The 15,833-nt window shown below is 44.7% G+C and overlaps 1 protein-coding gene across 3 annotated transcripts in view; it reads left to right on the forward strand.

Moving 5' to 3' along the window:
• The window catches only part of LOC147033028 (clathrin light chain A-like), a 33,725-nt gene extending 24,810 nt beyond the window's left edge, over positions 1 to 8,915 (forward strand). The window contains exons 3-7 of one of the 3 annotated variants that reach the window (XM_085871149.1): positions 2,208 to 2,325; positions 2,413 to 2,524; positions 3,848 to 3,901; positions 7,862 to 7,897; positions 8,315 to 8,915. In XM_085871149.1, coding sequence (XP_085727275.1) covers positions 2,208 to 2,325; positions 2,413 to 2,524; positions 3,848 to 3,901; positions 7,862 to 7,897; positions 8,315 to 8,486 — 492 coding nt within the window. In that variant the 3' untranslated portion in view covers positions 8,487 to 8,915. The remainder of the gene's footprint in view (positions 1 to 2,207; positions 2,326 to 2,412; positions 2,525 to 3,847; positions 3,902 to 7,861; positions 7,898 to 8,314) is intronic. The other 2 variants (XM_085871151.1, XM_085871152.1) reach the window with 2 other exon arrangements.
• The last annotated feature ends 6,918 nt before the right edge of the window (positions 8,916 to 15,833 follow it).

Here is a 15,833-nt window from a genome sequence, read left to right on the forward strand (position 1 = left end):
TGGTGCGGAGGGGTACATCTCCTAATCTACCCTAACCATTTAACTGTTAAACTACCCCGGGGCTTTCAACAAGCGCCTCTCGCTTAAACTATTGGTTTTAACAACCCAGATTCCTGTCGCCTGTGTTGGTGTCCTCACAATTTCGGGCCTCGCCCCCCAATTTTCTCTCCGTGCCCGCACACGGTCTCATGGCTGGGACACGTGGCTCCCTTTGGCAGGCACAACCCTCTGCCGATTCTCCGCTATGGCACCCCCGGGCACTACACTGCCTCCGAGCCTACCAGCTCCCTAACACCGGGGAGTGCCCCCCATGGCACCTCCCCTGAAACGCACACGTGGCACGCTGGCTTCCCAGGCCCCTTTCCGAGGGTCACCCGTGCCCACAACACTGCCCACGCGGCTAATGGCGCCCCGGGCCCCCGCACCAAGCAGGCGCACCCGTGCCCACTACGCTATCCCGGCCCCCCATGGGCCCTTGGCCTACCACGGCCGACTAGCCTGGTGCCCGGGGTACCCACTCAGCGATACTCACCTTTCGCAGCCACGCTCCCAAGCCCGTCAACAGGGCTCCTGCACCCCTCCAAATGGGTTTCGAGCCTACATTCCCACCAACAGCAAAACGACCTCCATTTTTGTTAATTTGACTGACCCAGCTAACTCACTCTACACTGACCCCGGGGGTCCCTTGGGCGGGAGTCACTCCTCCCCCCAATCACTCATCGCACCATGCATTCCCCATTCACTCCATTCACACAGACCCGCTGGCCTCACTCACTCACCAAGCACATGCTTCCACTTCACTCACCAACTCTTCCACACACACACCACTGAACTCTGCCATCCTTCTAACTACCTCCCCTAACTAACTCGTGCTCCCACGTCGTCCCTTAAACTATAGCACGTTCCATTTAACACTACGTAGCTAAACTACGTCCCCTCTACACATTCACAAGTCTGTCCATGTCCCCAAATAAATCATTTTATTTCCCAACCTCAATCTCGCTGCAATCCCTCTAACTAATCCATTCCACGGGCCCCATGAGGACTTACCCCTGCCCCATGAAGTCGGTCTAACTAAGCTAACCCTTCCCCCTAACTCGTTTCCATCCTGTGCCCTAGGGTCAAGGGGGTCTTCCACCCCTTGCCCAGGAATCCTGTGCACCCGAAAGTGAGGCTTGCTTTTTTTTTTTTTCCATGCGCAGCACCAGCGCGGCAACTCGCGCACTTTGCACCTGCCCGTGACGTCATGCAGCTGCACGTGTCCCTCGTCCCTCCTTGGACGGTACCATCCGGCAGGGATACCCCTCCTGCCGGATTCCAACCCCACGTGCAGCCATGACGTCACCGTGCGCATAAAAAAAAACACAAGCCCCACGTCTCGAGGGGTTCCCCACGCGAACACATGTGCTTTGCCCGTTGGAGCTTAACACACACGATCGCGTGGAGAACCCGTCCGGTCCAAATCCGTAGTCCTGCCTAAACTTTGTCCGTCCGCGGGATCGGCAAATCCACCGCTGGCGTTTCCGGACCGGGACTTCACTCTCGCAAGCGAGCACGTGGGGGTCTCGTGCATTGCACAGCACGGACCGCGTGCTCACTGCTGGGTGAACCCGGCACGGTCCCCGAAACAACTCCAGCCGCTACCCGGCTTTCTTCTGTCGCCGTCGTCGCCATCCGACCCACGCACACCTGCATGTTACGACGCTCGCACTCCATTCCATTACATTCACCCCACGCATGGTCTGGCAGGCGGAATTATTTCACATTTTGAATCTGGGTTCAGGGATTTAAATCAAACGTTGTACAAGTTTGTATCATGTCATGTGGGTGCGGATGCATATCTGGTGACGTCATGTCAGTGCCCTTCTCGTTTGTTTTTATATTTATTGCGTTTCTGGGAAAACAAGCCAGTGACCATAATCCCTCTTGATCACAAGTTTGGGATTAAGAACACATGTATTGGCACCCTTGTGAAACTTGCAAAATATTTGTTGTACATTTTTTATGCAATGCTTCCACCCCTTGCTTTTATTTTTATTTGACCGATTTCTTGCTTCACCTTGGTAAGTCGAGGTTCGTTTACGGATTATGGAGCGGTTTATAAATTTTGTCATGGATAATTCAGACACTTGGGCCATCAATTTTTAATGCATGTGAATCAAACTTGATTGAAGGCTACCAATTTTTATTTTGATGTGCTGTTGCAGGAAGCAAATGGCCCATCAGATGGATTTGCTGCAGTTGCTCAGGCAGATAAGTTGAGTGCAGAGCCAGAGAGCCTACGACGCTGGCGGGAGGATCAGACGGAACGCCTTGAGGAAATGGGTAAGACTGGGATTAAGAAAGTAGGTAATGGTGATATTGGCAGCTTTGTAGAACTTGCAAGAAGTTTTTTTTTTTTTTCTTGTGCAGATGTCACATCACGCAAGTTGGAGGCAGAATGGCGGGAAAAAGCACGCCATGAGTTGGAAGAATGGTATGTTCGTCAAAGTGAGCAACTGGAGAAAACCAGGAAGAACAATCGGTGAGAACTGTGTATGCATTTTATTTGTTTGAAGTTTCAAAAAAAACTTTGCAGAAATCGTTTTGATTACCTGCAATTGTGCTGATTATGAACACTATTGTTTTGAGTTTTCAGCTTCCATGATAATGTGTGCCATGCCTGAAATTTCTCGATGAGCTGTATCACATGTTTCCTTCACAGTGAAAGTAATTTGGTGTTTCCATTTCCTTTTTTTGTCCTATTTATGATTCTTATGTTTCTTGGCAAGGGTTGTACTTGGTGGTTTGCCATTGCCTTCACAGCTGTAGTTAAGGGAGAAATTGGAAAGTTGTTCAGGGTGCCGGCAATAGCTCACCTTCCCTTCACAAAGGACACCTTGGGATCTTCAACATCTAGCAACAAATGCTGGTCGACTGGATACCCAGTTTAACGACCATCAGAGGGGCAGCACACCACCATGAATTGAAAACTGCCTGTGAAACACCAGGGTGATAGTTTATAGCTGGGTTGGGATTCAAACCTCAGTTTGACAGCCTGGAGGTGATACCTCTGGGCCATCCTTCCTGCCAGCCTTGTTGTCCTATTGCTCTGAAAAATGTAATTTCCAGTTTTATAATTCTTTGCTTGAAGCAAACCGATTTTTTTTTCTTTTTTTTTTTTTCCCCTTTCTTCTTCAATGGTCATGCGGGGGAGGGGGGCGGTTTGAGTTCAAATGATGTTTATTTTAAAAAAAATTCTGCATTTTAGTTATACAGCTTAGTTTTGTTGAGTTTAACTTCTTGTTTGGTGTGTTGGGGATGCTATTCTGCAATTTGGGCCTGGCTTCTTGCTATATGCTTCTTGCACTTGTACCATGCTGCTGGCCTGTGCACAGCTTTCTTGAGGCTGTTGCTCAAACTTTCTGCATGTTTTCATTTTACTTCCTCTTTTCTGGTATCTCAAGCATGAGTCTACTTCGAGGATGCTGTGACCACTTCACACGGAGGAAATATTTAATTGTTTATTGCTACTTTTCTGCCTTTTTCCTTCTCTTCCTTTTTCCTATCATTTTATTTTATTTCCTTTGATATTTGGATTTATCAATTTCTTGTGCAGCTTCAAGCTAGAAATGCCACATTTATGACAACTTGTTCAGGATTTGTCCTGCACTTCACTCCATTTGACAAAGATGGCAGATGAATACACTGCAAATGATTTGCCAATGTGTTCCATGGTCTCCACTGTTTGTTTAACCTTGCCTGGCTGTTGAGCTAACCACCTCTCCTCTGTTCCCTTACCTCATCCTTTTGCTGCCATGGACGACGTTCCTCCTGTGCTCTCTACCACTGTCCCCTCATTGCCTAGAGTGGCTGATGGGGCTTTCTACAAGCAGCAGAATGCTGATATGATTGGCTACATGTAGGTGCCTCTCATTCCCAGGTGGTGGGCTTGCTGGTTTAACCAGGTCTGCCTAGGCATACCTTGGCCAGGCACCGTTTTAGACTGAGGGTGGGGTGGGTTTGTCTCGGTCTTCATTGTAGTTCGATGTGAGACTGACATATCGATAAATCTCATCCATAACTGGAACATGAGAAAGTTCCTTCTTTGCAGAGTTTTCCCTTTTATGAATATCTCATTTTTGTGATGGTCATTTTGTCTGCTGATTTAAAAAATTTGCTGGCGCCTGTGAAAGGGGAAATGACGTTGAACAAACTGAAATGTAAACTTTCAGCTAGTCGACTTGAGTTTGGCACCAGGTCAGTTTGAACAAGTGTCTCGTATCCACCCCACTGCCCCCCTCCCCCCAACCAAAAATAACAGGATGTATGGAACATTGCCATTAATGCTGTTTGGATCTGAAGTAATTTGATTGGTTGCAAGCATAGTTTTCACATCTGTAAAAGCGAATTTGTTGGGCAACTTTTTTGGTGACAATCCTCCTCTCCATTCCAAAATAGGAAAATAATTTCTGCCTTCTAAAATGCATGGTAATTTAATAAAACTAACTGTCAACCTCTTGATGAGGTCGACCTAATGCAAGTTACCAACATGGCAGTTTACCTGCTGATAGTGATGAAGTTTTTAATTTGAACGAAGCAAGATTGGACAGGTAGGTGGAATACTCCTTTGCAAAAAGAGCAAGTTCAGATTCCAGCGAGTCCGTTAATGAGCACACTCGGCACTGCCGTTGCTGTGCACGGCTGTTGTGATTCCATATTGTATAGATTAGCACCTTGATGTAATTCCTGACGGCTATGCCGAGGCTTGCTTTGCGACGACCAGAAAGCTGATGGTTGCAACTTTTGTTCGGTGATGGGCTGAAGGGAAATAATTCCGCGTATCAGAGTTCTTTGGCATTTGCTGCTGTTGTCCAGTTGTCATTGTGCCAATGGCCATGACTACCGTGACGTCAATCGACATAGTTGGATGATTAAGGCATTAAAAACGAATTGAACTGGAAACGCCTGGGTACAGAAATCTATGTCGAGATATGTATAGAAGAATCCTTGGACGCTGGTAAGGCGTATCGATTGCTCTGATTATTGAATCTGTAGATAAGGTATTGACCATAATTTAAAGGCAACACTGAAACTTAAAAACAAAATCCACTAACTATTTACTAACTTGGTAGGTAACTGGTATGTTTTAATTTTGATCAACAAAGATTAATGCAGTTTGTGCAACTAAAATGTTTTGATAAATAGACCAATTTATTATGATGAGTGGGAGATCACTCACCCACCCCTCCCCTCAAAAACAAACAAACTTGTTGAGACTTATTTCCATACCCCCTGAAACAAACCTTGCCATGTTTAATAATTGGATTTGACTTGTGTTAAATAAGTTGACCTTTGATTTTGCCAGAAATTGGGATAAGGGATTGAGAAGCAGCTGGTAGTTTATTTATTTTTGCATCGTTTTTCTCAAGTGCCCAACTCGTGGAAAATTAATCATTGAGCATCACAAGTTTGACCCCTTGGTGCGACGTCTGCCAAAAAAAAATAAATTGTTTTGGTGTAGAGGAATTTGTAGCGAAGATCAGTGAAGTGACAAAACTAGGAATAGGCATCCACAACCATCCTTGACCATGTTTTGGAGCGATGGCAGAGGCCTTCGCATTTTCACGCTTATTCGCTTTCTGCACAACCACTTGAGCTATCAACACGAAACTTTCAACATAGACACATGGAGAATCTTTTAACAAATTTACCCCCTGATACTTCCATGCTGTATTTGATCAGTTATTTGATTTCATGCTAATTGAATGGAAAACGTGGCCAACGTTCCAGAGTTTTATTTTGCCACGGGTTGCAGGGTTTCACACATCGGGAATAAACAGCCTCAGCCTCAGCCTCAGCCAAATTATTAATTAATGGTGGGTGAGAGAATTACTATTTTGATTGAGGCAAAATTATTGTTTGTTTATTTTAATATGCATGTAACCTGCCATCTTTCTGGTCACTATATTTGGCTGCGACACATTGGTTCTGTATTGGAAGGACTGATTAGGCCGTACAATTTGTCAACTTATCTGAGTACTCGAACCACTGATTTTCATCTACCATTTAAAAAATACAAAAACCCCAACATCACTTCTTATTTGAGCTCCCATCGACCCGAGAGTATGGCACTCCTTTCAACCAACTCGTATTTAACGCCTTGTGCGTGTTTCCGACATTGTCCAAAGTGTTTATAATGTCAGACCTGAACCTTGCCCAATCAGACAATTATTGCTTCTGGTGTATTTATTTATTTATATTTGAACACAAGTTCTCCCAACCAAGTGTTTTTTGGGGGATTTCATTGCCTCACACTCAGTGGAATAAGAATTTTGCTGCTGTTTCATCTTGCAACTCGAGTCCAGAAATCTGGATATTATCATACTTTGAGCACTGAAGGCAAAGGAGTGAAGCCTTGTCTATTGGCTTGTAGGAGCTGAGTTGTCGGGGAAAAAAAAATTCTGACTTTGTGCTTTGACATGAAATGCATTTTCTTAAGTATTTTGTGATGATTATATCTTCTGTAGCTGCATAATTGGTGCACGGAAGCAAATATTTTGCTTAATTACCTGCAGTTTGTGGATTTGTATCAGTTTCCTGTCGTCCAGGCTCATTCTCAAACCCATATGGTAATTTTGTTTCGAGCGAGTTCATTAGATGTGTTCCCTTTTTCCTGAATTGTAAGGATGTGTGCAGGATATGGACAAATTGTCATTTTGAACCTGAGGTTGGAGCATGAACTACACGGCCAAATGGCAACGCCGAGCAGATTTGATACGATCTGCCTTGCTCCGTTCTGTTCTCGCTCTTCCAGATGGAAGAGCCAAGTACCTTGAAACAAAAATTGTTCCATTGCCTGACGTATTGATGTTTTAAGCATGTTTGTGAGATGACAAAAGAAAACGCAAGATGTTTGGGTGTGATTAACTCTTTTGTGGAACCCTGCTTGAACAAATGCAGCAACTTGTTTCACATGCACAGGGACCTCTGCATTTGGGCAATGGCAATCGTGGACCACCACATGGACGGGCTCCACCTCATCCCCATTTTGCTGCTATCCATAAATCTAACATTCCTTTTCTTCCCCTTGCTCTGCTCCTTGTATCCGATCCTCCCTTCCCTCCTGCATTCTTAGCCCTTACATTTAAACCTGATGCTTTTCTTAAAACAGCACTTGACCCTCCCCCCACATTACCAGCCTCCACTGACCCCACCTCCCCACCCCTGTAGTATTTTCAACTGTCAAATTGTTGAAGCCACAAGTTGATGTTCACTTGATTTAATTAATTAATTTTTATAATTTTTATTATAAGGAAAACAAAAAAAGGGACTTCAGTCGTTATTGTATTGCAGAATTTGTTTTGGCCAATGGACATAATTTGAGGCTTCACACATGACAAGTCGTTTTCTCGTTGAAACTTCAACTTTGCTCTCTTTTCAAAATGAAACTCGTGTTAACTGCAAAATGTGGTCAACAACTCGAGTGCCTTTTTCCTCTTGACAAGAAGAGCGTTTGCATGTGCAGTTTAATACGGCATTTAAGATGGAAGAAGTGCAAGGTGTGCTTTGGCAATATTTTGAAATTGTCTGGTTGGTCTCCAAGGACAATGGAACCGATGCAAGCGAGGGCCTGGCTGGCTGTGGATTGCTTCCTGCCTTTGTCCCACACCGCTGGCCTGTGCTCATTGCTATGCAGTCTTTTGCTATCATAAATACCTGCTGGCTTGTGCCTCTTAGCTTATGCTTGATGTGAGCACATACCCAAGGTGATCGAGTTACATTCTGGGGGTTTGTCTGGCATCGCCTGCTGCATTGATAGCAATGTTGTGCAGGCCACTGTTTCAGCTTTTTCTTTTTCCTTTCTCCATTCCTGCTCTAGCTCTAGCATTAAGCAGCCATGTTACGATGTAGAACAGTTAAGTGCTGCCTCACGTCCTTTTTTTTTATTTTATTATTATTATTATTATTATTTTTTTTGACTGTTTGCTTCCACCTCTTGCTTTGCTCTCGTGTGTGCCTACGATCTGCCTTGGTGATTGTATTTGTTGTGGGTGAGGATGTGAAGTATTAAGTGATGACATTATTTAATGTGTGTGTGCATGTATTTGTGTTGTCGGAGCTTTTATGCCTTGCTTTGCTAGCTTGCCATTAATGTTCCCACTTGTATTGTTGTGCTTGTTGGTGTGTACCTGTTGCTCCTGTGTGCTTTTCATGGTGTTCTTGAAGCTTTTTTTTTGTCATCAGTATTTTGAGCACTGCACTCTCTTGTGTGACATGGCTGATATTGATTATTTACCTTCCAACATTTTGTTTCCCATCAACATATGACTAGGGCTGCTGAGGAGGCTTTCGTGCAAGATCGAGATGAAGAGTCACCCGGCACAGAATGGGAGAGGGTTGCACGACTCTGCGATTTCAACCCCAAGTCCACCAAGCAGTCGAAGGACGTGTCTCGCATGCGCTCCATAATCATCTCACTAAAACAGTCCCCACTTGTTCGCTAACCTTTTGCTGTTTCTTGGCAGACCTTAGTCCAGCCACTTTCACATAAACCCTCCCTGACCCGATTGGGTTCAGCCTGACCAGTCACCTCTGCCAATACAATCTGTGACTTGTGTGTACCCTGTAATTCAATCCTTTACTGATATCCTTATCCTGGACTCTTGTGTCTTCTGCCCCAAGAGGATAATTGTGGGACCAATATCTTGTTGGTTTGGGGTGCAATGGGCTTGGTGCAAGACTTGGTCTATATATATATATTTGGGAGGGGGGAGGGGGAGCTGAGGGGAGAAGTGTAGCATGTGTATGCTGTCTTTGATTTGTTTTGTTTTTTTTTGTGAACTGTAGCCCACCTGCCTGTGATTTGCTTCCTTCGTTTGCTCTCTGCTTGGTCAGCCTGTTCAATCGTCCATTAAATGTAAACTGGTTACTGATTGTTCCTCGGGTCCACTTTTTGGGGAATGCAAAGCAGTAAACCAAGGATTTTAGTGTGCTGTACTTTTGATTTCATCATTTAAATTGTCTTGTTTTGCATCTGCTGCGAGATGAGCTAAAATATTCACTTTATTGGGGAGAGGTAGGGAGGGGTGGGTGGAGTGAGTTTATCAGGTTGGCTTGGCAGGATGTAAACAATTTTTGAAATCGTTTTGTATCTTCCACAAGCTGCGATGTTGGGACGGTGAGGTCTTGATGGCTAACCAGTGTGCTGTGGACGAATTCCCAAACATTGATTATTGGGATCGACAGTCTTATAAAGTGCTCATGACCCAGTCTAATTGCTTGCTTGTTTGTATTGCTCATTGGGTGTTTAATCTGGATCCAAGGAACGTGCAGCTGTGATCAGGATGTGGTACAAGGACCTTCATGTGGAAGTGTCGGTTGTTGGGAAATGTATTCAGGTGCCTTGAAATGCAGATACAACCCTTGTACCCTCGATTCTCTGCTATTTGAATATCAGGATGGTAATCCCAGGTGAGTGGTGAATGAGAACTGAGGTAAAGCTGAAGTTTCAAGCTTACATTGGTTGATGGTGTAAAATCCATGCTTGGACAGAGACATGTTGGCTTCTCAAATGAGTTCATTGAACACCTTATCCCATGCAGTATTGAGAAAAAGGCACTGGAAGGGTCTTTTTCAACTTTTACTTTGCATTTCCTTTGAGTAGTGGTTTTTCTCTGAATCTTGGGTCAATTCCTAACGTTGAGCACGAGTGGCAAATTGGATTGTTTGAGATTGTCATTTTGTCCAAGTACGACGAAGCTGGAGGTTGTTGGAAGCGTCAAGGCAATTTGTCATTTGTTCTTCGGTGTTCAAGTATATAATTCAATTGAAATAAAAGTGAAAGGCTGTAGAATAACAGATAAATTTGGGAAGTTTACCGCCATTGATACACCTTAACGCGTTTTTTTTTTTGTCAAAAAAAAAAAATCCCTGGTTTGAATGAGGTTTCAATCTTGTTTGGCTGCTGCAGCACCAAAAAAATAAAATAAACCAATGTCACCCTCAGGGTGACCCGTATCTTGCCAAAAGGTGACCGTGTGGCTTCTTTAAGGTCATACTGAGGTGAACAGAGCTGCTATCCACCAGGAGCGACTCCTTGAGGAATATCTGCCTACGAGAGATTCCGATGAGAATCGTTCTACAGAGTAACCATGAAAAATATACGTTTGCCTCATGACGTCATAATGTCTCAAGCTTGACATATCTAGAAAGCACTCATTGAGGTGTTCAATTTGAGGTTCTACACGATATGGTTCCTAAAACTTGAAAATTTGACCTTGGGGTCAAATATGTTTGACCTCAGGCGCTAACCATGAAGGTCAAGGCCAATCGCCACCAAAAATTAATCAGCTGAGTGCCAGACCATGAACTATATTCCCATGAAGTTTGAAGACTATCCGATCAAAATTACTCAAAAAAAATAAGGGTTTCGTCGACTCCCCTGATTTGCGACAAAGTGACCTTGACCTTCAAAATTTTGTGCACTGAAAGGGACCTCTATAGGCCTCTGATATGCGAAGTTACAAAAATTTCCGATGATAACTGTGCTCTGCAGAATTTTTTATACGTGATTACAGACAAAAAAAAAACATACAAGCTGACTAACATATCTTGCAAAAACTTCGTTTTGGCAAGATAAAAAATCCCCCCCACAGGTGCATGTGAACTTGATGCGATTCTGTACAATTTCCCAAATTCAGAGGCAAAGTACTGCTTAACTGCAGGTTCCTGTTTGACTAATGCATGTTCTACATTGTTCAAAGTATTAAAATCAATTGAAATTACTGCAAGTCGTTGATCATAGACTGATGTCTACAGATAGTGACCAATTTCTTAGCCCTGCTTTGCGCTATGCACATGGAGTACTGAAATGACAATTCCAGTCAATTAAATAATGGAAGGATGACTTTTACTAACTTGTTTCCTTGTCCCCAATTTTTTTTTTAAGCTTATGGCCTCGATCACATCCCTCCAACGATTTATATTCCTGACCAACTCTGCTGCTTCTTCAATTGTCATTCCATTCAATTATTTTGGTGCTTTTGGATCAGGTCGATCCCCACACCCACCAAAAGTGAGGATTTGTTTTCAGTTGGCAGTGGTTAAACCACTTGCATTCTTATATGTATGCAGGTGAAAATTGTAAGGGGACTTGCCACACTCATGGAGAATGTGGTGGGAGGGGCCAGGTCAAGTATGGTACTCCAGGGGACTCTGGCTGGCCCATCCCCATCTTGAGATGAGAGAGCCTTGCGGCTCCCTCCATTGAGAATCTGGTGAGCAGGATCAGCCATATGTTCTTGCTACTGCAGCTGGTGTTTACTGACTATACAGGTAACAAATCTAATCAGTCTCTCGGCAAACATTTGTTGGACACAGTCTGATCAGCGATAGCCAAGGATTCTTTGAGCTGAGATGGAGACTTAACGCCTTGGGGACATTTACTGAAAGTTGTCTTCATCTCAGATCCTTGTTCGGACTCCGTCTTGCATCTGTCGAGCAAGACCAACCACCACGGATTTAAAGACTCGACTTTTGTCGGCTTGTGTAGGTACAGACAGTGCCACTCCCTGTGATCCTGTGAATCCATGACCCACACATCCATTGACCTTTGGTTCACAACATGCAGACATGAATTTCTCTGTGACCTTGACATCCTCACCACAAACAACAGAGCAGCATCCATGATGTCAGTGATAGCCTGGATTTTAGTGTTGACCCAGGAGATTTGTAATCCCTGTATCTCTGACGCATTCAGTACCTTGAGGATCGCTGCAAGGATGACTGCAAAATCAAGGTCAGATCTTGACATTCCCAAACGATGCTTGATCTCTCTGACGTACTCCCCAGAATCGAATCCATACAAGTGTTAAGTGGGGAGAGCCAGTGCACACCCAAGATGAACTCCAGTAACAACTGGAATTGAAGATCAAGAATGAACCTGAAGAAGTAAAGAGCAAAGATGGAGCCATCAGGAGGGACCGAGACAGTATTCGGGTTTCATCCGCTACTCCACAACCCTCAAACCAATCTCGGTGCAGCAAAGTGAGCCTTGCAGAAAAATTTCTACAATAATTCACTTCTCCTTCAAGAGGGAGAAAACGAGAGAGAAATCAAAGTAAAAGAGAAGAAAAGGCAAGAATTAGAATGAATGAAGAGAATTGTGAAAAAATTTGAAGTCGGTAGTTACTCCCCAGGTTCAAAAGCAGCAATATGTACAATAATAATTAGAGATTGAGCCACCACACCTCACAGCACTCTCAATACCAGAGTATAGTTCAGATATCAGATTCATCAGCTGTCGTGGCACCCAAGAAGACCAAGGATCCTCCAGAAGGCATCCCAAATCACTGAATTTAACGCTTTGGAAATCAACGTAGACTGCGAGCAACCCTTGCTGAAACTCGCCTGTGTTCCGTGAGCACCCGAAGAGCAAGTAAACGAGGTGTGTTCAAAAAGTATCCAACCTTAATTTTTCGTGCGTAGACAAATTAAGCTAGGGAGGCATGTTTTGGTGCACATATGTAGGCGATCCTAATTCGTATGTGTGAATATTTTCCCGCCTGCAGAAGCTGTCAGTCGCCGACAGACCGCCGATGAGTGAGGAAGTGCAAGTGAGCGCCGTCGGATTTTCGTTTTTGACAAAATGACGGATCACTGTGGTCTCATCGCCAGTGATCACTGTGTTGAAGAAGTTGGGATCGCTGTTCACAGTCTCCAGCATGTCCTGTGCGATCTCCAAACGGAGTTGCTTCTGCTCGATCGTTAGCAGCTTTGGCATGAACTTCGCTGAGATTCTCCTTAAGCCCAAATCCTCAGTCACAATGGAATGAACGGATCCAATGGTGACGCCCGCCTCGTCTGCAAGTTCTCTGATCGTGATTCCACGATCCTGCATCAGCAGGGTCCTCACTTGGTCAATGACGATCTCATTTCGGGATGTTGAGGGCCTACCAGAACGTGCTTCACTTTCCACTGATGTGCGACCATCTTTGAAGCGGTTGTACCACTCTTTTATCTGTGTGGTGCCCATTGCTTCGTTCCCGAAGGCCTGTTGAATCTTGCGGATCGTTTCCACTTGGGAATCGCTAAGCTTTACACAAAATTTGATGCAGTAGCGTTGTTCAAGTTTTTCCGTCATTTTGTCAAAAACGAAAATCCGACGGCGCTCACTTATACTTCCTCACTCATCGGCGGCTGACAGCTTCTGCAGGCGCGAAAATATTCACCCATACGAATTAGGGTCACCTACACACGTGCACCAAACCGCGCCTCCCGAGCTTCATTTGTTTACCCACGAAAAATTAAGGTTGGATACTTTTTGAACACACCTCGTACATTCAATGGTTGACCTCTTTCGTGTAAAGCGAGATTGCTTTGGGTGCTGGTGCTAAAGTCAATGGGGGCAAACCCTATCGAGAATGATCTGAGCAAAGACCTTGCATGGCACAGAACAGTGTCACCCTGTGGTAGTTGTTGCAGTCCTAGCGATCACCCTTCTGTTTCTGGAGATGCAGGGAGAGACAAGGCCCCTCTTCCAGTCAGTTGGGATGATGCTTGTGCTGTAAACGGAGCACAGAACTGCATGCAATGACATGAGTACAGTATTTCCACCAGCCTTGAGAAGTTCAGCATAGATTCCACAGATCCCAGGAGCTTTACCCCTTTCAACTGGTTCGTTGCAGCCTGTGTTTCTATAAACAATGGTGGTTAACAGTTGATTGGAGGGTCAGCAATAGGGATAGTAACACCCCTGACATCCAACTTCACAGCTCGTGGGTCAACCTGGTACAGCCGCTCAAAGTAACCAGCCCAACAGTCCTTCACTTCAGATTCCTCTGTGAAGAGCCCACCACCCTCTGCTCTAACTGCAGTCCAACGAAGGGCAGGCTTGGAGGAGAGCAATTCACAAATTCCTCCTAAGTAGGACGAGAATGATTTGACCACAAGTGATGCTCTGCCCCTTCACAGATTCCTCGCACATTGGCCTCCATATCTGCCTTTAGCGAACCTTTCAGTTTTATGCCTCAGCACCCTGAACAGCTCAATTCTGCTATTGAGCCTGGCCCTGCATCTCTGGTCAATGGTATCTGGTGCCCCTTTGGAGATAAAGCTCTTTTCCTGATGGTGGATTCCAAGACACTCACCAGGAACATCAAAGATGGTAGTCTTGAAGGCACTTCATAACTTTTCAGGATCCCCCGAAACACCTCGACACCCCCACATCCCAACTCAACTTGTTCACAAACTCCCTAGCTACCCTCTCATCATTGAGCTTGCCAATATGCAGCCTTGGCTGGGATGGTGCCATTCTCCTGGATTTGAGCCACAGCTTCAGAGTTACTACAATCAAGCCTGTGGTCATTATTGAGGACCTGAGCACTCTGGTGCTCCCTGCAGTTCTGGAGTATCCTCGCGCAACCATCAACGAGCAGATGGAAAATCTATTTTGCTACACCAGCATTGGAATACCAGGTCCAGCGATGTCCAGTGGATGCTGAAATTATGAAACAGCCACTCTACGTCCACACCATTTTACAAAGTCAAGGAACTTAGTACTGTTCTGTTTCAGGGTTGCAGACCCATGGGGACCAACATGTTCCTCGTAACCATCCCTCAGTGCCAGTCAATGTATTCAAATTCCCCAAGCCTAGAAGAGTATCTCGGCTGGGGCACTGATCAACCTCACACTCGAGCACGGCATAGAATGCGTCCTTCACGGTGAGATCAGCCAGAGCATATGCACAGATCAGGGAAATGACAGCCAAGGAGTGACGACTCATCAGTCTTGTAATACGCTCTTTTATTGGTGTTACCACAAATATCATAGGAGTCAACTGATTAGACACAGCTGCAGCAACTCCCTGGGCATGGTAACCATCAGAACGACCAGACCAGTTGTGGGTGTAATTACTATCCAGTGTCTGAACATCAGTGCCGTTATGCTGATGTTAAAATGCTGGAGCGCAGATGATAGCAGGCGTGATCATCCACCTTTAGAGTGAGGACATTCCATGATGAGGACGAGTTTTGATGGACAACACTGGAGGAGACCGCCGTCTGCTGAACACCGCACACGACCACAACCTGACCCATTAATGTTCCCTGTTGTTCTCCTCATGACCTGACCTTGGTTTCTGGATTTTTTATATTTTTATTAAAAATAAAATTTAAAAAACGAACATCTTGCAAATCTCAGGGAAATAGCAGGATTTTGAGGAAGCGGTGATCAAAGTTCACCTCTCGTGTATGCTCCTCTCCCTGGCCTCATTCCAAGCAACCTTGCCTCAGCCTGCTTGTGCTGAGGCTGAATGTCAATCCTGTATTCAATTTTAAAGCTCCCCATGTTGTTATTGCCATCTCCTGTGATGAGTCTGAAGCACCAATGCTTGTTGCTCTCAAAACAATCATATTTTTGAGAGCCTGGTGGCCCTGTTCCATGCCGTTGTTGTGCTTCTCTTATGTTCTGTGTTAGTTCTAAAACGAGCCTCGAGTACTTATACAAAAAAACCCCCACAACCCCGACAAGTCGGTGGTGATTTTTTATTTATGTATTTTTAACCCACCTTTCCTGCCGTTTAATCGTGATAACAACATGATGCCACATAATTTATTCGTGGCCATACTATGGTTGTTAATAAACACAAATTGAACAGACTAACCCAATTAGGGAGCAGGGCACAGATTGCGTCCCATCACAGCAGTGTGTCGTCCTGACGAGCCCATAACAAGAGCAAAATCTGATTCGGCAGATCTGCTTTCATTTATTCATGACCATAATCCACCGATATTAAACAAAGTGTGTATTTGTTTGTCCCCCTTCTTAAGAACAGTTTCGGGAGGATTTTAAA

This window comes from Eptatretus burgeri, chromosome 2 (genome assembly GCF_056783735.1).
Source record: "Eptatretus burgeri isolate ZD-2024b chromosome 2, Ebu_testis_v1, whole genome shotgun sequence".
Classification (NCBI taxonomy): domain Eukaryota; kingdom Metazoa; phylum Chordata; class Myxini; order Myxiniformes; family Myxinidae; genus Eptatretus; species Eptatretus burgeri.